This window comes from Polyergus mexicanus, unplaced genomic scaffold (genome assembly GCF_030449975.1).
Source record: "Polyergus mexicanus isolate NDT 795.1 unplaced genomic scaffold, iyPolMexi1.0 SCAF_8, whole genome shotgun sequence".
NCBI lineage: Eukaryota > Metazoa > Arthropoda > Insecta > Hymenoptera > Formicidae > Polyergus > Polyergus mexicanus.
The window spans coordinates 11,034,335-11,060,627 of record NW_027223328.1 but is presented as its reverse complement, the minus strand read 5'-3'; the positions used below and the strand labels follow the sequence as shown (position 1 = coordinate 11,060,627).

The 26,293-nt window shown below is 36.3% G+C and overlaps 2 protein-coding genes across 3 annotated transcripts in view; one reads left to right on the top strand and one right to left on the bottom strand.

Moving 5' to 3' along the window:
- Positions 1 to 340: 340 nt before the first annotated feature.
- Positions 341 to 2,398, top strand: LOC138935532 (translation initiation factor eIF2 assembly protein). Its single transcript, XM_070300180.1, has 6 exons — positions 341 to 711; positions 818 to 922; positions 1,264 to 1,486; positions 1,608 to 1,730; positions 1,806 to 2,065; positions 2,176 to 2,398. Exons 1-6 carry the CDS (start codon positions 502 to 504, stop codon positions 2,230 to 2,232), a joined length of 978 nt encoding a protein of 325 aa, XP_070156281.1. The 5' UTR covers positions 341 to 501; the 3' UTR covers positions 2,233 to 2,398.
- Positions 2,399 to 8,234: 5,836 nt separating this feature from the next.
- LOC138935923 (serine-rich adhesin for platelets) overlaps positions 8,235 to 26,293 on the bottom strand; it is a 65,910-nt gene continuing 47,851 nt past the window's right edge. Inside the window, exons 2-9 of one of the 2 annotated variants that reach the window (XM_070300902.1) lie at positions 25,585 to 25,650; positions 22,221 to 22,363; positions 20,559 to 20,776; positions 19,254 to 19,480; positions 18,485 to 18,811; positions 12,186 to 18,216; positions 11,482 to 11,767; positions 8,235 to 11,079 (exon numbers count right to left, since the gene is read on the bottom strand). In XM_070300902.1, the coding sequence (XP_070157003.1) occupies positions 9,507 to 11,079; positions 11,482 to 11,767; positions 12,186 to 18,216; positions 18,485 to 18,811; positions 19,254 to 19,480; positions 20,559 to 20,776; positions 22,221 to 22,363; positions 25,585 to 25,650 (8,871 nt within the window). In that variant the 3' untranslated portion in view covers positions 8,235 to 9,506. Of the gene's footprint in view, positions 11,080 to 11,481; positions 11,768 to 12,185; positions 18,217 to 18,484; positions 18,812 to 19,253; positions 19,481 to 20,558; positions 20,777 to 22,220; positions 22,364 to 25,538; positions 25,651 to 26,293 lie in introns of both variants that reach the window. The other variant, XM_070300903.1, reaches the window with a different exon arrangement.

Here is a 26,293-nt window from a genome sequence, read left to right as displayed (position 1 = left end):
GAGAGATCGTTAATTCGCCGTTTCGCTCGCTCGTGCCAACTTCGCGCTGCTTTGCGGACACATTGACGTTAGATGCCCGTTTTCATCAACACGTTTTATTTTCGTGACATAGATTCTCTACTTTAGCGCTTCAGCCTTTCCATTTATCTTTCTTACGTTCCATTTGACATTATGAAAGTTTCGAATCGTTTGATTGACCAATCAGAACGAAAGAGGCACAAATTTCTCTGCTCTGATTGGTCAATCAAACAGTTCGAAACTTTCGTAGACGGTATGCACTTCTTGTCTAATATGGTATTCCTTCTAGTTATTCTTTTACTTTCCTGGCTTGAATCTTGATAAATGATAGGTTCACCTATCTCACTCTATTTTCTTGAGAGACTTCAAATTTCAGAGAGAGTAAAAGTATTTGTCATTTTGCGAAAACTCTTTATAAAACGGTCTAAGTAAAGTACGATAAAGTATTTGTATATAAATATAAGAGAGAGAGAGAGAGAGAAGATGGTGAGTGATTTAAAACCGGAATGTTCCTTCTCCTGTTGGTATCCAACATTCAAGAAAGATTCCTTGGAGGCTACGATCCTCGACATTCCTAACGATGTTTTAAAGTATTTGGAGCATGATGCATTTGTGTTGCCTGTCGAAGCGGTGAGATCGTTATCAGAGAATTCTGAATGGACTGACGGTTCACCAGTGACTGATGAAGAAGAGGTATTCATTATTCTCTTTATTTAAAAAAATTTATGCACATATAATGACGGAATTATAATTAGAAAAAACTACCTAATTTGTAAAATAATCTCTTTAATTATTGTAGGAAACGGACTATCAACCAACGTTTCCTGAATTCAGTAAAAAAATACAGGATGTATTAGATGAATATGATGCAATATTCATCAAAACTAACTGGAGCTCACCTGCGGTATATAAGTTATCTTTTATATATTATTATTATTTTTTGCAGTTGAATGATTTACTTCGAAAAAAAAATAAATTAAAAAAAAAATATTTATTTTTCTAAAAATACGAAAAACTTGTACATCCGTATAAAAAAAAGAAATACAATATGTGCGTTAAAAATCAAATTTTTTTTCAAGAATCAGTTATTCTATTAATGGTTCACATAATATTTATAAATTTTCCATTATATACAATCCATTTAATATAATATATATTTTTGTAATAATTATCATTTTAATAATTGTATAAATATGATAAGAATGCAATTGCAATAATTTATAGTTGTTTGTAATTATTTTCTAGGATGCAACATGGGTTGCACCAACAAAGACTCTCAAATGTAAGACCTTGGAGGAAGTCTATTTATTGTTAAAGAGTTCTGATAGAATTGCTAAAGATTTGAATACTGTAAAATCTTTGAGAGATTGCGAAAATTCTTTGTCAGTCTACCTGGTATTGAAGCAGTGGCGAGACATCAATCCCTGCACAGAATTTCGCTGCTTTGTTATGGACAATGAGCTCATTGGTAATTTAACGACTCCATTTTTTTCTTCAATTATTAAATTTTATTCAATATCAACTATTTCCGCGTTTCTGCCTGTTATTACAAAGTCAACTTTGGCTATAACAAATTGCATTTTATGCAGCTATAAGTCAGAGAGATATATCGCAGTACCATAGTTCCAATGAGTCAGAAAAATATAGTATACAGACAGACATCAAGAGCTTGTTTTCAGAGCGCATCAAAGGCAAATTTCCCTTGTCTAATTGTAAGTAAGCATTAAAATTAATAACGAGATTTGAATGCGTATAATCGTATCATTCATAGAGTTTGTATTTTATAGATTCTTTCGATGTCGTACGACGTAAAAAGGACAAAGTAAAAATAATAGATTTCGGTCCGATGAATGCATCGTCTACGAAAGGAACGCTCTTTACGTACGAGGAATTACAAAATCATATTAATGATACACCAGAGTTTCGTTTTATCGGAGAGGAAATAGGTATTCAACCAAAGCCTCCTACACACTTTTGCATTCCACAAGAGATTAGCGAATTTTTCCAATCGGATGATAATGTCACATTACTGGATCTTATTCAAAGAGTATGTTTTTGCTGAAGAAATACGTCTGCAAAAAGCAATTCTTTTTACTATTACTTTTATATTTGATATTCAATTACGATAATTCAGTTTTTTTTTTCTCTTTGTTGTAGGAGGTAGAAAGTCAATGGAAAGAGCATGAAAATACTAACAGTTTGGAGAATACTTGATGTATATATAATGATAATAAATATGTTTCTTATATATATGAATATTAGATGTAACTTTCTCTTTCAGCTGTAACTCTCTTATTCATATGTGTATAAATGATACAAACTTTAAAAGAAAAAGAAATGTAAATTCTCATTATATTTTATCTTTTCCAAGAAAAACGAAAAACTATATAGTATCTAATGTATAAGCTAATAAATATATAAATGATTATACAATAAATAAATTCTATTCATTAATTTTCATATATTACATTTTTAGATCGTCGTTTTTTAAGTCCCACGTTTTGAGATCATTAACATCAGAGTGCTAAAAGGAATAATTGAATTTGTTAAATTACTAAATCTTCAAAACTTCTCTTGCACAACTTTACTCTCCATCTTGCGATATGATATACAAGAAAAAATCTTGTTTCTAAATCACTTGGAGGCAACATAGACAACGTATTTGATCAATTAACTTAAGGCCGATAACTTTCGTAGCGTAAAATGACGATCCTAAGCTTCTCCGAGCTATTAGTTACAATTAAATGCTCCTGATCATTGAATGCTCGCATTTGGCGATGCGATATATGTATGTATGCGTGTGTGTGTGTGTGTGTGTCTGTGTGTGTATACCTGTATATGCGAATGAATATACACTGACAAGATGTTTAAATACAGAACTTTCACTTTTATTCTGCCAGACCCTCTTTCTATCATTACATTACATAAAACGATTAAAGGCTATCCTACCGCTTGAAAGAATTATCATAATATTGCAGTATTTTTTTCGAGCCATCGGCCTTTTAACCGAACGACGTTCCTTATATAGAAAATATGTCTTGTTTATGTACAATATGCAATCCTTAATATTTCAGTTTTGAAAAAGGATCCTCGATATATGTATCTCCGGACAAGTTAATACGCTGTACAGTCATATCCACGGAGTATTTTTATCTCTCTCTCTCTCTCTCTTTCGTCCTTTACAATCTCCACAGAAATAAAGTCCATAGGATAGGGCGACTACTGCTGTGTGCGATTTTACAATTTTCACCAGTGGATCATGATACATCTCTAAAACCTGATCCTTTCATCGCAAAGCGATTCTGCAGCTTTTCGCATCGCACTTTGTCTGTACATTTTCTGTAAAGTATTAAGAATAAAAAATGCACAAATGCTTAAATTCTAATTTCTCGTAACGTATATAAATTTTGTAAATTTTTTATCGATAGCAATTATGCAAAAATTTCTCTTAATATTATAACATAGACATATAATTACTTCATATACATAAAAGTAATATATATATATAAATATATATTACAATTTTTTTTTGCTAGTTTTTTAGAAAAATTTTCTAAACAAAATTCTACTCTGATATAATACATATAAAAAATAATTAAAAGAATGCAAGCTATTCTAAATTCTGGATAGATGTTGCTTAAAATTTTGTACAACAAAAGAATCATTTTTAATCTCACTATTTAGTAATTTAGTTTGAATGAGTTTAATGGAAAATAAATCATATTTTTCTATCGCGTATCTAGTGCCAAATCTGACCATGTAACTTGGAATTTCATTCGTTTATTATGTAAAAGCTATTTAATGTAAATACAAGGTCAGAAATAGGACACTGCACTTTTAGTCATTAGCTGAGCTACGAGACAAAGAGCCATGAAAAAAATAAGCGCAATACGATGAAAAAAGTTGCGAAGTCGCTTCGCGAAATAAAGCCCTATTTACAGAGCGTCCTCTTTTTTTTTGCGAGCAAAATACAACAGACTGCTTCATTACTACTTCATTATACAGAGAACTTTTCCCACGTCAGTCACAATTGCAATTTGTGCATCGATTTTTTGCTTAATATACACGCAAATATCGGTTGAACGGGTTTTATATAAAAGATATCAAATGCCTTTATCCAAATCTAAATGAAAAAAAAAAAAAAAAAAAAAAATAAATAAATAAACTTAAAAAAATTTTTTTTTTTTTTTTTTTAAGAAAAAATATGATGCTACTTTACATGATAAGAATAATTTGTAACGTAACTCTCACTGTTTCTATAAATAACAACAAATATGAATAACATTGCGTGTATGAAGATCTCCGCCCCCCTTCGCCCCCACAAAAAAAAGAATATTTCTTCAATACAAAGTAATCGTTATATCATTGATTAATCGAAGAATGGGAAGCATGATTCCCTTTACATAAAAGCCTTTCAATTTCGCAACTCAAATTCAGAGAAAAGTCCCTTCTCGCGAAATATATCACGAAGGGGCACCCTTTCGCAGCGCGCGTCCCTCTCGCGAGAGACACTTGATACAATTTTTCTTACAGTGCATATGTATAGCGGTGATGTACCGTATCTAGAAATGTTCCCTTCTCGCGAAATGTGTTTATATCTCGTCTCTTCTATTATTCGCGTTATGTACACAGGAGCGCTTCTTTTCGCGTCGTCTTCGGAGATGACTGTACCCGGTCTCCGTCCGATCTCCATTCATAATTAATATTTCACGTCACGTTTTTATAAACTTGTTTCGCGTACTCTCTCGGTTCTTTACTCTCATTAGTACCTCTCCTCATTAGTACTTACTCTGAACGCTCAAATTGTTTCAACTGTTTTTGTGTTAAACGACATTACGTAGCTTAATGAATGTACACTTTGCAACGTATGTCCGTTCACTTGTCTCTTCCGAGTTTCTCCTTCGTTTCACATCTTTTCTTCTCCACCCTTTATTCGCTCGCATTAGCATATTTATCCCTCTTTGTTTTTATTATATACGTCGCTCATTATAATGATGCTAAAGTGACGTATAACACTCGCACACTCTCTCTCTCTCTCTCTCTCTTTTCTTTTTCGCTCCTTTTCACTCGCGCTCTTTTTCTCTCGAATACTGATAGGATGTTGAGTGACAAAAAAACAGTTAAGTCTTAACAAACATACGATACAAAAACTCTTAAGTTATCGCTTAATGGCCAGTGTAAAGCGGATTATTTATTTTATCATTTTTTTCTTATCTTCCCTTCTCTTTAAGTACCTGAAGAAGCTTAGCTTTGGAAAACCTTGCCTTAATCCCCAAATACAGGATCTAAAACCGGTAAAATTTAGGTAAAATCGAAATTTTTTATATCTTTACTGATGATAATCGAAAAGCGACAATTTGGCGTATCTTTCTTCAGCATCGACAATTGAACTCACCGAAATTCTACGGTTTATGATCCTTGCTTCTTAAACGAACGATTCTGCATATTTCTTCTTTCCCTTGTTTCCATCTCGAATTTGCCTTAACAACAAAGACTACACATCCCTCTATGATAAATGCGATTGGTACGACAAAATTGGGTGGCGAAAGGCCAGACTATCACCGACGAATCGAATGTACGCACACGCGTATCTGGCGTGCGCGAGCTAGAAGCTATATCTCTCTTTTTGAGAGATGGTTCATTCAAAAAATACGCATCTCTATTTGGTGTGAGACATTCGCTCGAAATTTTATACATGCGCGAAAACATGCCTCTGACATTTCTCCGTATTTTTCTCTCTCTTTATCGTCTCTTTCTTTCTTTTTGCATACCTTCTCTTTTCTTTTCTTCTCTCTTTCTCTCTCTTTAATATACAGGAAGATATAATTCGCCCCCTTATTTTTAGTATGAGAATAAATAGACTGAACTTTTCCTTGCTTTATACAAACGGCTCCAGTAGAAACGCGATTTTCTTTCTTTTTTTTTTTTAGAATACGCTTTTCACGACCAAGAGCAAAGAAGTATTAAAGAGATCGTAGAAGAAAATGCCACATTAAATTGAGACGCAAATGTAAATTGAGACGATCTATGGAAAAAAGAGAACGTCTTTTCTCTAGAGATCAATTTATTTAATTCAAATAATATTTGTAGCATAATTTTCCTTTAATTAAAAATTAAATCGTTAATTGAGAGACGTCTTTTATGCCTATAGACCAGCTCAATTACAATATAGAAGAGCTTAATTTCAATATAGAAATAGATGAAGTAACATAATATGATCGGGATCCGTCTCGCCTAATGCAAAATAAAAATTCACTTTTCTTCTTGTCGTAAGAAGTAAAGGAAAAAAAATTGAATGTAGACCGGTCTCGCACAATATAGATGAATAAAAGTATAAATAAAATACTGGAAAATTATGTAGGCTACAATAAGATTGGATTAATGCAATAAAATAGGTATCTCATAAAAAAAATTTGTATCTGTTAATTATTCCTATAGCCAGTAGCGAATTAAGGTAAATACTATTCAACATATTTATTTACACATATTTAATTACAAAATCTTTCTTCCCGAGAGCTACACTTTTCACGCTTTGAATCATATGTAAAACAAAATGATTTAGATTAAATAATAAAAGATATAAGAAAAGAAAAAGCAACGGATATGCTTCTTTTGACGCAGTTTTTACGTCGCAAAATCAAATTTTGTCGGATAAAAATCACATTTCAAGCGATTTATTTTACGTATAAGTGTTCAAACTTCCACGCTCTCACCAGAGAAAATTGTTATAATCAAAATAAACTAAAAAAAGATTAAGCGCAGGAGGTAGATATCTTGCTCGTCGTTTAACTACTAATTGAACGAGGAATTGAAAGGAACGTGATTTGTGATAATTATTCATATTTTAGCGAAGCGATTATATTATATAATCATAGAAAAAGGGTATTAGTTATTTTATTCGCAGTGTTGACATACGTGTAGAATGTGCATAATTTACGAATAAAAAAACGAAATAATAGAAAATTATATCGAGATCACTATTTGCTCATATTCAGATTATATACACAAAATAATATAGTTACAACCAAATTGACCGAAAAGAATGTAACGTTTTTACATTTTGTTTTATAATATTATTCCATCAAAAAAATACGATAATTATCTATAAATGATTATATAATTCTTTCATAAAATTAAGATTTTTTTTCCGTAATAGCGTATGTAAAAGATTACAAGAGAAAAATTTAAAAGCTTTACTTATTCTTTTTCATCTTTTCCTTCGGTCTTTGTTTAGTGCCAAGTAATCGATTGTGTATGATTTCTGTATTAAATATATGTATAATAATAGTGTACAGTTTTTGACCTCCTAATTTTAAACTATATTTACAACTACTAAAAAATAATTAAATTCGTTCTACGGAAGAAGAAAAAAAAAAAAGGAAAAGAGCGCAGAGAGATTAGTTTAATTACAATTTACATATTCTACACGTGTGCAATGCATCTATCATATCGATTCATTATTCGCGTTTCCCTCATCTCCTTCTCGACAGAGCCTCTACTTTGGTTCATATCACGTAATGAGACACTATTCGCAGGAACAGTTATACCTCGATTACTTGAAGCTACAATTTTTTTGCAACATCGAAAGAGAACAGAAAAAGAGAGAAAGAATAAATCGCGAGTTTTTTCTATATATGTGTATATATACACATATATGATATATATATATATATATATATATATATATATATATATATATATATATCGTGCGCCGGTAAAAGTTTGGAATGGATATCAGCGCCCAACGGCGCTGTTAATTGTAATTATTACAACAAAATATTGGATCAACTCATCATACTGCCACGCAGCTTTTTTCACGGGCGAGCTTTTATAAGTTATAAGTTTAGAGTAAGTCCACACATACATATAGCAAAATTTACGGCCATTCACACGAGCAATCTCACGATAATAATATGATATAAATCTGTCATCTTCATCCGAAACAAAATGAAGCATTTTTGTACTAAAGTGCAGCGAGATATATATATATATATATATATATATATATATATATATATATATACATATACATATATATACACACATATATACATATACATATACATATACATATACATACATACATACATACATACATACATACATCATACATACATACATACATACATACATACATACATACATATATATATATATATATATATATATATATATATATATATATATATATATATATATATATATTATATTACCTTTTCAATGAATTATCTATGCAATGTTGTGTGTTGTGTACAACCGTTTGGATTTTTATACGCACCATGACAAGGTATGGTCGGGCCGTGTAACAGACAGCTATTAAAATGATCCATAGTGTGTTATTGCCATTAAATTTTTTTACTTTTCTTCCATATGTCGCATTTAAATCGTGCATGTAAATATATATACAATATATATATATATATATATATATATATATACATATATATATTTTTTTATCATTCGAACAATCCCGCTTTTTTCCAAGGATTGCTTTGCAAGAGCAGAGCGCCGAGAATTTACAACGACAGTTTCATCTCTATATATAAAGTTAGAGTTATACAGATACAAGTAAGCATTACACGAAAGGCAAAGACGATGCATTCTAAAGAGATTGCACATCTTTGTTACTATGTCCTAATCTTTTTTTCGGAAAGAGAATTCTATTATTATTTGTCTATTCAGTCTGACCACACCATGTTACAACGTGGAATAGAGCTTTATCATGACAGATACTGTAGATTGAATTATATAAATTCAGGCTCTCTCTCTTTACTCTGCGAGGAATCTATTAACGATCGCATTACGGCATCTCTTATTTCATTTATCATAATTTGTTTACACTCGTCGCCCATGTCCTCGTCACAAAACGACTTGACTAGATTGCATCGCTAAACGGTCCTTAACGATTTAAAATCTAAGTCTGCCATACATAAATGATCTGTATCTTACAATCTAATATCGTAGTTAACACCTAATGGTAGAAGGATGATCTACTGTTATATCGACGAGAATTTTAATTAATATAAATCATACGTCTATTTATATCCTTTCTCTCTCTTATGCGCGCATACATTCACACATATCCATATGCACGTACACGCACGCAAGCATGTAAGTCATACGTGTAAACGTATATATATATATAAATTTATCATTAATTTAAACTCCTGGAGAATAATTTTCTTGGCTAAACTTGCATGTAGCCGCCAATGCTTCAAATGTTGCAAATGTGGTAAATCAGGTAATTCGCGCATCTAAGCGCATTTCTAGTAATATTTACAATAATGTGTCCCATCGATATCTTCCGATTTGCGAATAAGATCATTTATTGTTCTCCTCGGCGAGAAAAGTACAACATCCGTGTCTACCCAATTTTGATCGCGCTGAAACGCCCGCGCCGTTTCAAAAACCATCAATGACGACAATGACGATACGTTAATGATATAATAACATGTTGCGGTGCTCATATGAGCATTAGATCGCTAGGACTACCTTCTCTTACCGGGCTGCTTCGACGACAAGCGTTTTTTCAATTTGTGATCCGTCGACTTAACCGTCGTCGTCTTTTTCTTCGGTCGCTCCGGTGAGCCGTTGCAACACGCGCAGCCTTTCTTCACATGACCGCGCAGACTGGATCTCCTGGCGCGACAATCCGCCGGTTCCATCAGAACGATATTACCGGCTTCGTCTTCAGATGCCTCCGACGCTTTGTCACTTGACACCACCATCGACTCAGTTATCGCTATCGATTCCGTCTTGGGAATTCGCTTAGGAAGCGCTGCTACCGTCGCCGTGGTTTTGTGATCGGTACGATTTAAAACTACCCTCGCATTCACTTGCAGTTTATCCTTCTTCTTTACATAGGTACATCGTCGATCGGTAGACAAGGATTTTAATGTCTGTACACTGTCTTCCAAACCATTGCTCAATGCAACATTGTCCTCTGGCTGACTGCTGATCGATTCGCTGATGCTCGAGTCCTCGTCCTCGCTGCTGGACCTCGTGCGTTCAGACATTGGACTCTCCCACGCCATATACGAGTCCATGCGCATTTTGGACGACGGCATGCGTTTCTTGTTGGTGTACGTGTACTTGTGCGTGGACAGCAATGGCCCAGCTGCGGCCAGCGGTGATAATGGTGATGGTATAGTATGGTGATCTGCAGTATTGCCGCTAAGTAGAGTTAAACTTTCGTCACCTGAGCTTGCCGCTGAAGTATTGTTAACGTTGATGCTGGGTGGCAGCGATTCCGAGTCCAGATCAATGTCCAGTTTCATATTAGACGGTATACTAGATACGCTGCTAGGCGTACCTTCTTTCGAACCACTTCTTGAGATCAGCTTGACGCGATGATGACTCATGTCTTTCGACGAGTCGTTCTCCAATGAGCCGATATTTGCTGGTGATAGCCTAGAGATGTCCGAGTTGCTGTTCGATGCTTCATCTTGACTTAGATTGTCCATAGCAAGTTGCATATGTTTCGCCGGGGTCTCCAATTGTAGATCCTCTTTTTCTCGTTTACCCCTCTTCAACGAATCCTTCAAAGTTCTAGCGCGCTGACTCGTATTTCTTTTACATTCGTTCGATTTGAAATCGCTCGTCGGACTAGCATCCCTGCTGCCGCTTGACGAGTCCAGCGACCGAAAATATGAGCTATTATATGGCTTCATGCCCAAGGATTGACTGCAGGACGCATCCTGCGAATGATCGAACGATGGCGAGTGATTCGTGTCAAATAGCAAATCCGCCTCGGGAAATAGATCGCTGGTGCTGGGTTCATCGACTCCCAAATCTTCGCATTCTTCCGATAAGCTCTTTTGCAATTTAAGTTCGCGCTCGTACGCCGCGGCTTTCCTCTCTAGCCTCTGCTGCATCAAATCGCGATCCATTCTGGGAATCAGTTGCGATTTCATCAAATTGCTTTTATTGGAATACGAAGTATCTAGAGTGTGATTCATGAAGTATTTCTTCGTGTTCGATTGGTAGATCTGCCCGCTCGCCATTTCGATACCCTGACCCTTGTTGATGATCTGCAGCACGCTCTCTGAGTTATCGCTGTCCCTGAAATCGAACATAGCCGATTCTCTCTTTTTCTTCTGCTTTCTCCACTTCTCTCTCTCTCTCTCTCTCTCTCTCTCTCTCTCTCTCTCTCACAAATTTTCAAATAATCTATTCATTGTAGAATTTGATTCAAATATTCGTTTCAAATATTATGTATTATTAAATTAATCATAAAGATATATGTATAAAATAGTATAAAGTAAATAAAATAATATATCAGTCGAGATCAAATTTTTCAAATGTTTCAAGATGTTAAAGAATTTAAAGTTTAAGATTTTAAAGTTTGACAAACAATATTTAAATTATATACAAATAACATATTTAGAATAAAATGATATTTATATAGAAATTAAATTCAAATTCTTTTTTGCGGTATATATTCAATATGATTTAAATTATTACCTGGAATAACCTTTCAATGAATCATTGCTTAATGTATTCATTGACGTAGGATTATATCTCCATGGTGTGTCGGGTGAAATCTTTCCCTCTGATTCCCAAGCCTCCTGTAAACGCGCGTTTTCGTACAGCATTCCATTTCCAACTTTGCAAGATCCGTCGATTGTTTCGGTAGATTGTTGCATAGAAGACTCTTGACTATCTGAACTGCTCGGTCCACCAGTCACCAAGAACTGCGTCGTGCTGTCGATAACGCTCGATTGCTTGTTCGAGGAGATAATAGAAGACTCTATAAAAAGAATAAGATATGAAAAGAATTAATTGATGCATATATATATATATATATATACACACACACACACACACATATCTGCGATAATCAACATGCAAATTACGCGATATTCTATTCTATAACATAAAAAACTTATATTATTTTTATCGGCATTCATTTTTATGCAAAATAAAAATAAAATAATAAAAATAAAATTTTATTTTAAATTAAAATTTTTTTTTATAAGTTTGAACAACAGAGAACTATGAAACAATTTATTGTCTAGAATAAGTTTATACATAATTCACTAATAAAATATTCACTAATAACACAATAATTATATTTTAATAATGATAATAAGAAAAATAAAAATTTAATAATAAGAAAAAAAAACACTTCACAAAACAGCATTTTCACATTTCAGGCGAGTCCTTACCAATTTTCGTATTATTATGTAATGACGTAGCAATGTTCATGGGGATCAAAGTTCTCGGCGACATGTTTTCTTGTATGCCGATAACATCATTGAATTTTCTCTTCTTCGGGGAAATAATCTTGGTGCCGGGTGTTATCTCCTTTGTGTCTTTCTGCTGTTGGTGACTAGCATCATTGAGTATGGCGTTCACATCGGTCTGCGAGGCGAATGTGAGCGCGATAGTAGCGCCTGTTTGTATAGATACCGGTTTCTCGGCATGAATCTCTCGTCCGTCCTGAGACGATTTCTTGTCCGGCGAATGAGAGACTGCAGCAGCTGCTGGTGCTATGCAGACCACATTATCCGCCTTCAAGGTGGCAGGTGTCGACAGTTTATGTATACCCGAATTGAAAAGCCTCGTCGTGCTTTGCAGTGTTGGATTGCTGGTAATGACGCCGCATATCTGTTGATTATCCGATATCTCGTTGATGGTCCGAGTGCCAATCAGGCTGATAGTGGGATTATTGCTCTTGTTTACTACAATGGCGGCATTCGTTGCTGCTGATTCGACCGCGATTCCGCTGTTAACGGCCACGGCCGGTTCATTTTTCAGCGTCAAGTCACCGATCACGTTGGGCTTCACATCTGGTGTCGTTATTGTAGCCGTGGCCGTTTCTCCGACGAATTGCGCGCTTCCGGTTTGAGGTATCACTACAGACGCGCTCTGAACATTTTGCGTACCACTGAGTGTCTGATTATTCGACAGTGTTTGTAAGGTGGGTTGCATTTTCATTTGTTTAACGTGAGGCTGTGTGATCAGTTTACCCTGATTGAGGAATGACTGCAGCACTAAGGTATTGCTATTATTGCTGGTACGCACAGTTGGCACCGCGAGTATTTTATTTCCGGATACTATAGTGTATTGAGTGCCCTTGGCTACCAATGGTAACACGATACCTGGCATCAATACTGATGCGCCACCTATCTTGCTTGTGACTGAAGCGAGCGCCTCGCTAACGCTTACCGAGTTTGGTGGTAACGCTTCTTGCACAATTACTGCACGTGGCTGATTTGAACCTGGCTCTGTAAAGATGAGATTACGCCGCTTCACATTCAATTCAACGCCATCGTTCGAATCGCTCGTCAGGCTACGCACTTCCGCGCTCGCTTCCGCAGTGACATGACTGCTGACATTAACATTCACTGACGGTTCCTCCGGTGCGGAAAATCCGGCCGGACTATCCTGCACATGTACAACGCCACTGGACGAATCTTCGCTGCCCATAGTCCTGCCAAGATCGTCCGTACTGGGGCTCAATTCGGAAGTTTGCTGTCCCACCGGTTTAGTCTTGCTCGAACTCGACTTTTTCCTCTTTGATGATTGGCTTGGATTGGTCGGCGGATTGGATCTTCTTCGAGGCGCCGGTTTGTTATTAAGATCCGGCGAATTTCTCAATTGCTCAGCGTATTCGTCGAGAATTGCGTAGATCCGCTGGGCAGTCTGCTCATCCTCTTGCGGCTTTTGTTGTGGTTTCGGTATCGGAGATGCCTTGGACGTGTTAGTGGCGCTGGTCTTGACTGCTTTTGGCGTCGACTTCTTCACGCCGGTCTTAGCAGCGGCGGCAGCGGCCGCGGCTACGGCAGATGGCGGCGTCGGTGGTGTCTTGCCGGCCGATGGTGCCGGTGCCGGAGTTACGCATGGACTCGATGAACTCTGTGACGTGACGCTTAATGCTGGTGACGCTGCTGGTTGACAATAACTAGTGACCACAACCACCGGCGTTGGTGTAGAGTTAGCCGCCACTTTGGCGGTGACAACTTGGTTGCCACTGCTCTGATTCACGTAGGCCACAGAAACCTTCTGCGAAAATACAGATTCTTGCTGGAATGTCACAGTATTACCATTGCTGGCAAATGACTCATTATTAGTGCTAGATTGCGTAGGCATCATCAATTGCTGCGCCAGAGCGCTAACGGAAATCTGCTGCTGTTGTTTGCTTGCCTGAGTCTGCTGTGTAGTGGTCTGTGTTTGTACGGTTGTCGTGGTCGCGTTGTTGGAGATCGAATGATGAGCTTGCGGCTGAATACTTCTCTCTTTCACCTGTTCTAGCACACTTTCAAATTCCCGCAGCTGTTCCAAAGTCGTCGAGCTCACTTCATTATTCACTTCAATCGGAGAACCAATCAGACTATCCGTTCTCACGGCCTGTTGCTGCTGCTGTTGTTGTTGCTGCAGTCTCGGCGTCTGCAAGACAGCTTGAATAGCTCCCGTCATTTGCTGTCTACTAACTGGGCGAATGATGTTAAGTTTAACGACTGGAGTTCTGCCTGAGTTGGTGTGCGATATGGTCGGTATGATGTTGAGTTGATTCGGACTATTGGTTATCACTTTGTGCGTGTATATGACACCAGTGTTGGGCGAACTCGCATTTTGTACAAGTTGTGTGATTGTTTGGTTAGCGGCCTGGTTCGAACTGATGGCGGTATTTGCCGGGCCGTTATTACCGGAGCTTGGCACAATACTAACTACCTGCCTGTTGGCCGACAGTTGCAGATTGGGAATAATCGATTGTACATTGATGCTGCCAGCATTTGTCTGCTGCTGTTGTTGTTGTTGTTGTTGATGTTGTGGTTGTTGCTGATTGTTCGGTACGGATGTTTGCACTGCCTTCGATAGATTCGTCGTCTTTTGCGTGGACGCTGCTGCCGTTTGTTGGATGTTGCCCAGAGGGGTATCATTCGGGGCGTTGGCGACGCCACTGGCAGGCGTATCAGTTGACATGCTATAGAGTGTTTTGCGGAAGGCCTGATTAAACTTGGGCAGAACGGCATTCTGACTAGACTGTGATGTGCTCTTCACAGAGGAAGTGGTAAGTCGATCGTAGGCGTTTCTATTAGACGACGCGCCACCTGTTGCGTCCGTGACACGTTGCTGCTGCTGCTGCTGCGTTGTTTGTCGTGCAAAACTAATACCGTCATCCAGATTCTGCAAGCCTAACAGATTTCTCTGGTTGGGACTGAGCGATGTGATATGGTAACTACCATCCGGCTTGCAGATGACGGCTTTTAACGACTCGGATGTAATAGGTGTCGCGCCTAATCCTCCCGGGGATGTTGTCGTGGTCGTTGTCGTCATAGCCGTGGTTATGATCGCAATCGCACCCGTGGAACACGGAGAGGAAGGTGATTTTCTTGGCGATTGATTGTTGTGCTGATTGCTCACGCGACGTATCTGTGCCATTGTTCGCATTGCACCCGATGATTCAATAACAGCGGTAGCAGCATCAAGCTGATGTATCGATGAGGGATTGTTGGCGGTCATTGTTGTTGCCGAGATAGTTGGACTAATGGTTGTCGGTGACGCGGCATCTGGCAGCTGATTGGCCTCTTCACCAACCGCGTCCGGCGAGGTTCCAAGATTCGACGATGATCTCAGTGGTGGCGTTTGACCGGCTGGACTCATACCAACGCCACTATCGTGGCCGCTTGTCGAGGACGGTGTGCCCGGTAACTGTATGCTATTGTTGCCACCGCTACTACTTTGGTTACTGGTCACGCTTGGTGTACGCGTGGGCCGGGGCGGCGTGTTGCCACTGACATTAATAGCCGCCGCCGTGCCCGTAGCGGAACTCGGGCTTTGCGGAACGCCGTTTCTTGAAAGCTGCACAACGTTCACCGTGGAACGCTGCCGCGGCGGCACCATCATGTCCAGTGAATTCATACCCGGCACATTTTTAGTTAATATATCGGAATCTCTAACAGCCTTTGCCAGAATATCATACTTGGTCTTACCCAAGTTGGACTTGACGGAACCGAGACGATGATGGTGATGATGATGATGGTCGCGATGGCCGTCGACCACCACGGAACAGTCTCTCAGATTATTCTTACCGCTGCCATTGTTCTTGTTACTTACAACGTGTTCCTTTTGTTTCTTCTGATACGTCATTACACTCTTATTGTTTGGTGAAAATGGCATCGTCGTCTTTATGTTAATTAGTTCGCTGGTAATATCACCGCTGCTCAGCCGTTGTTGCTGCTTTTTGGAGCGGCTCGTCAGTTTGCGGTCAGCCTCGTCTGTGCGTGTCAATACGATTTTCGGATTCAGATTCAATGTGCTCAGCATCGGTGCGAATTTCGCGATGTTATTCGTTCCTTGTTGCTCGGTGCAATCTATCCGATTGCCGTTATTGGTGTCCTTGCTCTTGTTTAGCAGATTCTTCTGCAAAATCTGCGAGATCCTTGATGACTTTTTCTTCGAGTTTTGCGGCCTGTACATCCTGAGAGATTTGAGCACCGCTGGATCGCTTCGCCTTTCTGTAGTCGTGATGATCAACTGTGCCGCAGCGGTATACGCTGAGCCCTTGATCGTCTCGCGTTTATTTTCGTCCATATCGGCGGAGAAAAGGGTAATGATGTCGTTGCTGCTGACATCGGAGCCACTGGCATCCTCGTGCGTGTTTGTGCGTCGCGCGTCTTCATTTACTAACATATGAAAATGCGAGACGGATTCGACGGTGAGTTTCGATGTCTTCGGTCTTTTCTTGCTGGATTCCTTGCCGTTCGATTTGTTGGATTTCTTCTTGATTTCCAATCGGCAACCGTCGCTACCTAAGCTATCGGTCTGACTATCTTGCGTATTGCTGTCGCTATCCGATACCGAACTGATCCTATCTCTAAAGCGCTTTGGTTTAGGCTCGGCGCTGTCATAATCACTCTCTGATGATTCTAACCGATGGATCTTGCGCGTTCGTGCAGTGCGTCGCACGCGCAATACACTACCGCTGTCAGAGTCCGTCGTGGTATCGTCCAAACTGCGGCGTGTCGAGGAGCGTTTGTAGCCGGCCGCCGGCTGAAAGCTCCCAAATTGCTCCGAACTATCAGATGGCAGGTCGGCCCACTGTTCGTAGCCTTTCTCAATGCCAAAAAAGATGTCCTTGGTATCGTCCTCCGATGGCCAATCCTTGAACTGCGAATAGTCGATGTTCAGGTATTTGAGCTCTTTATTCGTATTGCGCATTTCCTCGGCGTTTTCTAAATATTGCTCGCATGAGTTCTTCAATTCTTTCCAATCCAGCACCCAGCTGAGCAAGTTGAAACGCGGACTATTCAGTACTACTGCCAGATCGTCGCACAGTTGTGGCGAAAGACCTAGTTTCTCGCCATCCAAAACTTGGCTGGGCACAGATTTTTCGTCATAGTTGGTCGAACTTGCCACCGTCTCTCCCTTGATCAGAATTAGTGTATCTAGTGTTCTCTCCACGCTGTTGTTGCTCGGTATCGTGCTGACTTCACTTGCTTGTAATTTATCGCCGCTCAGTTTGTTGCTCCCAGTAAATTCACCGCAATTGAAACAAAGTTCGCCGTGCGGTTTGTCGGACGAAGATTCGTGTTTCAGATGTAACGGACACTTGTCGTTTGTCAACGCCGCAGGCATTGTCGTATCAGACATTGTCTTGTCAAGCTTCTTCGCTGTTAATAGGCTTTTCAATAACTGATCGGTTTGTTTAAACGTCTCCGTTACCTGCTCATTTTTTAAGTTTATCTCGTTCTTTATAATGGTTGAATTTTGATACAGCGGTTGCGTGTGCGAATCTATCAAACTTGACGACTGTGCCGAGAATGTTTCCGTGACACTGTTATTATCCATTATCTCGGATTTCACATTGATTTTGATAGTCGACGTAAGGAGATCATCCTCTCCTGAATTCTTCTCTAGGATTTTGTCAGGTTCTTCTTTCTTAATACTTTCCCCCTCTTGCAAAACGCCATCCTCCTTGGCCTTTCCGCACGCCATAGCTAATTCCTTTATTCTGTCGTAGCAAGCTCTGGTAGGATGTAAGGAGAATGCTGTCAAGACGCATTCCTTTGCGATGCCGATATTACTATCTACTACGTCCGCCAATTTGAGGAATTGCGTACTAAGACGCTTGGCGGTCTCGCGCTCCTTGTCCTTGTCTGATTTTGCCTTCTGACTCTCGAGCTCGTTCATGTCCGTTGTCAGCGCTCTAATATATAATTCGATCACCAAAGGTTTTATACTCTCGCCGAACTGCAATTGCAAAGGAAAGAAGTCAATTAAGTTAATTAATTAATAAACGTGTTTGATTAAAAGAAATTTATTTAATTTCTCTATGCATATAATAAAAGAAAATCAAATTTTTCTATTTTATTAATTATTATATTTTAACTTATATATAAGTTAAATATAAGTACATAATTTTATTGTTTCAATAAATAATTAATATCTCTAGTAAAATAAAAAAAAATTCTAACTTCTCTCTCTTTTTTTTTTTTTTTTATTAAAATTATTTACTTACATGTTTTGCAAGTACTGCACAGAAGATATAAATATGTTGAGCACTTTCCGCGGGTTCAATTAATTTCCTAATCATGCCAGGTAGAGTTGGTGCGACGTCCTTTAATTTCGCGTGTAATAGCGCCCAAGAATTTAAGATCTGTTCCAAAATATTTGCACCGGTTTCTGATATCGGTCGAACCATCCCGGCAGTAACAAGATACTGCGCGACTAATTCCGCGGCCTTTATCGAATTTCTCCAAACGCGCGCTGTTCCATACTTGGTTGGTTTCTCACCGCTAAGCCTCTGGACCAATTCAAGCCCGTCGTTGAGGTCCATTAATTTTAACTGTAACAAAGCGCAGTTATGAATTTCAGAACGACAGAATTTATACAACAACAAGACATGCGTTTCTTCGGTCGCAAAGAAATACATCAATCTTCCGAATACACTATATATCATAATTGCAACAAATTCAAATTGATTTAAGAAAATATTTTCGAATTTCGATGTATTTAGTGTCTAGTAGTGTCTAGTTGTATTTTAACAACTTTTTAAGCAAATTAAGTAAACGAATCGATGCGACTCATAGTAGAGTAATCTACGATATTTTCATAATATTTCGAAAATATCAGATGCGTCATAATTCTGTTTCTTTGAATGAGTCAAATTGGTTTGCGAATATTTGAAATTCTGGAATTTAGAATGATTCTCGAAGATTTGTATTTTAAACGAACGATATATCGCGATTTGCGGCATAACAAATAGGATATCTTCGATCGATACTTACTTGAGCGAAAATATCTTGCGTGCGTTTCAATTTGTACAAGAGGACAATGTACACGTCGATCATGTAGTGGACGTGATGAGACTCCGAGAGCGATCGTAGTCGATCGCTTCGTCTGAGGGAGCGTACGCACGCAGCGGCGAGGTTCACCGCTATGTCCTCGCAGCGGTCCTCGCAGAGCATTTTCAGTCTCATCGTCAGCAGCTCGCCTTTCTCCGAACAACAGAATTCTAAAACCACAACACACTCCATGTAACTTTAACGAATCCGATAATGACAAAGTATCAATTTTTTACAAAAACTTAGAAATTGTTAAATCTGTCTTCGTTCATTAAACAATATATAAGACATATGCAACTGCTGCATATATGTATCATGCCACATGCTATTCTATGACTCATCTCTTACTCAACATGATTACGACTCATGGATAATCTAAATTTATTAGTTACAATATCATATTAAGTACATTTGATAACATTGTCAAATATTTGATATTTAAACGCGATAACGTATGAAGGAGAAAATATTCCTCTTTATTAAATAATTTAAAGAACACATATAAATACGTATTTAAATAAATTTATTTTTCTGTAGAAATAACACATATAAAATATTATAAAATTAACGAAACCTTCATATTTTTGCTTCAATTTAAAATGAGATTATATCGCATTAAAATATAAAGTTGGTCAAGAAATTTTCTCCTTTTATCTCTTTAAGAAAATATAAAGAACAAGTGTCTTGTGTATAAACTTAAAGCTTTATTAAATTATATATTGACTTATATTATGATCGATTACTTTCTGTTATCTTTTAGACACCTTCTGTTATTCCCGAAGAGCTTGTCTTTTTTCCTCAGCGAGAACTCCAACTACTAGATTTTGCAGACTTTCAGATTCTCAAATTTCTTCCCATTAAGGGAATTCTGCAAGAAAGCTAATGATGCATATCTACAATATTTTTGGCTTAAATATTTTTAGTAATAAAACAAAATATGTCAAATATTACTTTTTTCCACCATTTTCAACTTAATGAAACGCGCGATATACAAACCAATCTTCACGCTATCTTTTTTTAAATAACAATTTGAAATGTCTCTCTATCAAATTACATAAAAGCTAAATGTACTCGCATAACGCGACTCTAGAGTCGTCCATTGAAGAAGAAGAAAAAAAAAAAAAAAAAAAAAAAAAAAAAAAAAAAAAAAAAAAAAAAAAGGAAAAAAGAAAAGGACAAGAAGACCTTTTGGCTAACTCAATAATATTAACTAAATAAGTATTGTATCAATACTTCGTCTCTTCTTACCCTCTTCATGTTCGGAATCCGGTTGGCCGTTAAGTATGCTGGTGAGAATAGGATGCGTCCATGGATTGTTCACCAGAGCCAGCAGAGCGGTACACCTGGGCGCAACGGGGTGTTGCACCAGCTGAGACGCACACCTCTGCAATGTTACGCAGAGGTGCGTTTTGGCGACGGGTGCTAACTTGGGCCACTCCCCGCGCAATACCAGTGTCAACGTATGTCTGCACAACGGAGAACAACAACGTGAGTGAGCCGCAACGCGTGCAAGAACGGCAGCGATTATTGTTCGTTTGTCTCTATATTTGCGACATCCGCGTCTGAACATTGCGAGAAATATTAAAATAAAAGGCAAGAGAGGAATCTGTGCAAGTCTCGAATTGGATAAAATCAGAAACATCATATATTTAAAGTATCTTAATTTTAAAGAAATATTTTTAAAATTTATTATTTCTAGCTCATCGTTAATAAATAATTATCTATTATATTGTGGCTAGATTTATACGAGCATTAAGGAGAAATCAGAAAGAGAATAATAACTTATTGTATCTCGCAATCGAATCTTGATCTTCTTTAAAATTTACATACTATTTTAAATATCACGATCTCCATCATCTATTGTATTTTTGTATTAGCAATGATATAAAATCATTAACAAAAAGCTCGTTAGAATAGAACATTCATTAATTAGAAAACCAAATTTCGTTATTTGTTCATCTTTAACTCATACGCCAAGAAACGATACCGAATAACTCTCTAATTAGATCTTCGTTAAGGGAGAAGTAATTGAAAATTTCACGAAGAATAATGTTTTCGTATATCTTTTTCGGAACAACCTGTATCTGTAATACCTGTCACGTTAACGTAAATTTGCGTCGCATTGCTATTCAAAATTCCAGGATCGTTTGTATGACGGTGCTACATACGTGCAGCTTCATTACTCTCAATGCAGTCGGTATATCTCTTTTTCACTCTACCGCCCCCCTCTCGCGCTTTCTCTCTCTCTCTCTCTCTCTCCCGTCACGTTCATCTGCCGTAGAATGACGCTGTAACCGATCGAAACTCGTTTCGTGCTACTTTTGTGTCAACAAAATTGGTCGCAAAAAAGTGACCAATAATTAAAAAAAGTCGAGTATACATATTACCCGTTAAATAGATCATACGCGTATGCAAATATTTTATAATGTGATAATAATGCTAATAATTAAGTGACAAATAAATAAAACTCAGCAATTTTGATAAACGTTGAAGTTAAGTAATCATGATAATGATGTAAGAGAGAATAAGAAAAATAAAAATGTTATAAAAGCTAAAAAAATCCTCCTTCCATACATTCAGAATAATCGCTCAACATAAAAAAAAAAAACCTCATTAGTTCATTTAAAAGTTCACTCTATCATTTTTTTTTTCAATTTTAGAATATAGATTTACTAATAGCTCTTTATGTATTTATAAAAAATCATAATTCATGAATCGTGACAGCTTCTCTTCACCGATATCAACGATGTAACTTGACAAGGAATGATCCTGATATATAACGACCCATCAATTCCAAGTGTCAATTTTTCAATCCCCTTCCCCCTGAGTCTTCGCGAAGTGAGTTTGCCATTAATTGATAGTCGGTTACATAATTGCGGATGCAACAATCGATGAATGAATTGTACTCACCTGTGAGCCCATTCTATGACAGACTGGATAGCTTCGGGCGGTGCCGCAGGAATATAATTGGTGACATACTCCCACGCTGACAGAAGTGCACTCACCTTGTCACTGTACTTCTTCTTGCTGTCACCCAATGTCGCCTCGAGGCCCTGCAAACAGAAGAAGCCGCTCGATTGAAAGGAACCGGAAAATCATCAAAAAATGGAAATAAGAAAATTAATGAGAATCGTCGTATGGAAGTACGAGATGCATCATGAGATATTTAATGACAGACAATTAAGAGTGACATTGCGTTTTCCATATGGTACATTGCACTGAATCCTTAAATATTATCAATTATACAGATTACTTTTTCTGGTTGAAAATGTGTGTATTTACTCATCCATCTAATTGTACTATTAAACTATATTTGTATATAGATATTCCCTATTTGTAGATGACGAATAATCAATATTTGTGCTTTAACTAATTAATTAACCAAATGTTTACCTAATAGTCGTATGTAGTATTAAGTATTATTAACTTGAATTCAAGACAATATTAAAATCTATATAATAAAATAAAGGATACTCTTAATATGGAAATCTATAATAAGAAAAAGAAACGATAAAAAAATACACACACACACACCCGCACACGGACATACACACATACACACACTAAGCTATAGTTAACCAATATTAATAAAACCATCTATTGATGACATATTAAATTATGATTAAAAAACTGAGAAAGAATTGAAAGATATAAATACATAAGAAATATTCATGTCAAATATCGATGAAGAAAGAAGCATAAAACTTCCATTCGTGAAAAAAATGTTAAAAGCTATAACCCCGTAAAATTCCTTGAAGTTCCTTGAAGAACGATATCTTTTAGTGTCAATCGATATATCAGCATACCCGACAATTTTACGCTCGCAATAAAATGCGTGTTAAATAAAAAATACGGTATTATCGCATGTAATGCGAAAATACTCTTAAAATTTTGCAATTTCTTCGAATACATGATATATTTTACACGAATATTTTCAAAAACATCTATTAATAAGAAAACGTATAGAAGTATTTTTCCGATTTTAATAAACTATGTTGTAAGACAGCGATAAAATGAGAGACGTGTATTTTTTTATAAATACTTTCTTGGGATTTGAAACGAGCCATCGAAGATAACTTGGTATATTTCATTTCCAACGAATATTGTCGAAACCGTAAGATATATGAGAAATCGATTTGAGGTAAAAGTCTTATGATTTTATAATGGCCCTTTATAACTACCCTATTAATTTTTTGGAAAATGTATCTTTTAAAAATATATTCTTTCTTTGCAACATGTATCTCCAAAACTTGTAAAAATCGGAACGGGGAGACGGAGAGGGCGTTGAATATGAACTTTCTCATATCTTTCTTTCGGCATATATGAGCTCTAATTTATTATAGACATGTATACCTTTGCGAAAAAGATTTGTAAAAATTTAAGCTATAAATAAAAATTTCTAACATTTTGATCGCTGCCAAAAAATTACACTAAAAATTACTTGAAAGAAAAAAAAACAAAGAAAAATAAAAGAGATTTGATCCAGTAAGGAAAAAATAATTTCAGGCTTTTTTCCAAAAGAAAAAAAAAATATCCTAGAAAATCTTAAAACAAATTTCTTGTCTATTCTTAATGCAGAAATCGAATATATCAGTTTTTAAAAATTGAAAAATCTTTGCGTTGTGGTTAAAAAGAAATCCTATTGAATGTGCGTTTATTTTATTTTATTTTTTTTTTTTAAATAAAAAACGCGACCGCGCGTAACAAGCGTTGACATTTGTCCAGGGGACTTTGAAGCGACGTTCCCTCAGCAAACAATATTTACCAAGGGCTTATATATATAGTTTTGTGGAACAATGATAACGCGATTAAAGCTGATGCCGGGTTATTCGAGAATTGCATTATTCAAAACAATCGCGTGCAAAGTTTGTGCAAAATCGTATAAAAAAAAGTGATCTGAATTGCAAAAGAACCCACCATCTCCTTCATCGAAGATTTCGCATCGAACTAATTGTATACGATATCGTACATCTTCTGACTAGCTTAAAATTTCGGAAGAAAAAATTAATTTCTTCATTGTGATTATAGCTAATTATATCATAAAAAATAATTACACAATCATAATTATTTATAATAATAATATTTAATCTGCATTAAATTCAATATGTCATATCTGTATCTTTAATGAAAAGCAATGTTGTTTCAAATTAATGTTTCAATTATATTTATTATTAGGTAATTTCATAAATAGGTACGTATTAATGTAAAAAAAAAAAAAAGGCTCGATACATTGAGATATTTTTTTTTACTATAAATATTTCGGGATCACAATATTCTGTCCGCGAGATAAAAATTTGCCATTAAGTATAAGTTGCGCGTGAAACAAATTAGCAGTGATTTTATTTTCGTGCCAATCTATCATATACTATATCATAAACATATTAGACAGGATGAGAGATTTTATAATAAATCGCAAATATCTGGCGATCAAAATGAATTTGACAAGCTGACAAGCAAATTAGTTGAATAAATTGTCAGTCTTGATTTTCATCAATTTTTTTTTTTTTTTTTTTTTGTTAATTATAATTTGATGCATCTCGCTCATGGCAAATGCCATGTATATATGTACATATTATTAGCAAAAAAATGCGGCCAAGCTATGTTCCTGTGTATAAGTATTTGTTCATTTGAAAGATAAAACAATGTGTTGCGAAAATTCCTGAAAATGTTTCTATTTTTAATAAAATAGAAACTGTACGATTTATATAGTTTTTGCCGCAATAATATGAACATTAACAAAAGTAATAATCGATATAAATTGCAAATACATGTTAACTATAACAGTCTTTATCAACAATATCAATGATAATTTTTTTAACAGGATAATATTTCTCTTACCCTATCAATTATTAATTAAAGTTATAAGGCATTCTGTTATATTTGTACGCTTATAAAGCATTCTGTTATATTTGTACGCTTGTAACGTTATCATCGGGCAAAGGAAAAGCTTTTTCCTTCGTTCGCAAACATTCCTCTTCACCATATTTGAAAGAAGTATTCTCTCCGTGAAGAGATGGAGAAAATATGGAAGTTCTTATCTATCTTGGCAAAATCTTTATATCACATAATATTATTCTGTTTTCTCTCTTCTGGCATATTTCATAACGCGCGCATCTATATATGTTAAAGATCGCCAGAAGAACGATATTGAAAACAAGAAATGAAGGGTGTATATAATCGGTATATAATATAAATTTCGAAGAAAAATTTAACTAAATTTAATTTTACCTTACGTGCAAAATTCATCTCTTCTTCAATTTTGTGCTAATGTTACCTTTAAAAGATATTCTTGTCCCTTGGAGTTCACAAATGGGCCACTGTGTGTTGTTGATGATTGAAGCTGCAAATAAACAAAATATAGAGATTGAAGAATTAAAAAATCCAGAAGTAAAAAAAATATTTTTCGTTTAATATATTATTATGCTTTATATTAAAATTAAACTTCAGATACAAGATATTTAATAATTAATGAATTATATTAAATTGGTACTTAAGGAAAAAATATTCTTCTATTAAAAAAAATATAATGACGTATTTTAAAAACAATCTGTATATTACAATTTAATTAAGATCGTTTACGTATTATTATTATTATAGGAATAAGATTAGGAAATAGTCGTATTTAATATTAAAAATGCGCTGTGAATATATACGAAATTGTTGTAAAATCGGTGTAACTATGAGTAAGAGAGAGAGAGAGAGAGAGAGAGAGAGAGAGAGAGAGAGAGAGAGAGAGAGAGAGAGAGAGAAAGAGAGAAAGAGAGAAGTGTCATCCTTGTTGAGAACCTCTATTAAGCTAGCAGGACCAAATCAGCAGAATCAAACTGGACCTATCAGATTATTTAGTACCCATTTTGTACTAATTTGTACCAATAATAATAATTTTGTACCTCGTGCCATTTTCAAAAAAACCGTGGCGCTGCTACCATCAAATTAAGCTAGCAGGACCAAACTAAAACAAAACGAAAAAATAAAAATAAGAC

Coding starts and splice junctions, on each gene's coding strand:
- LOC138935532 (XM_070300180.1), top strand. CDS start 502: ATGGTGAGTGATTTAAAACCGGAATGTTCCTTCTCCTGTTGGTATCCA. Junction 1,487..1,607: donor TATGGACAATGAGCTCATTG/GTAATTTAACGA, acceptor CATTTTATGCAG/CTATAAGTCAGAGAGATATA. Junction 1,731..1,805: donor CAAATTTCCCTTGTCTAATT/GTAAGTAAGCAT, acceptor TGTATTTTATAG/ATTCTTTCGATGTCGTACGA.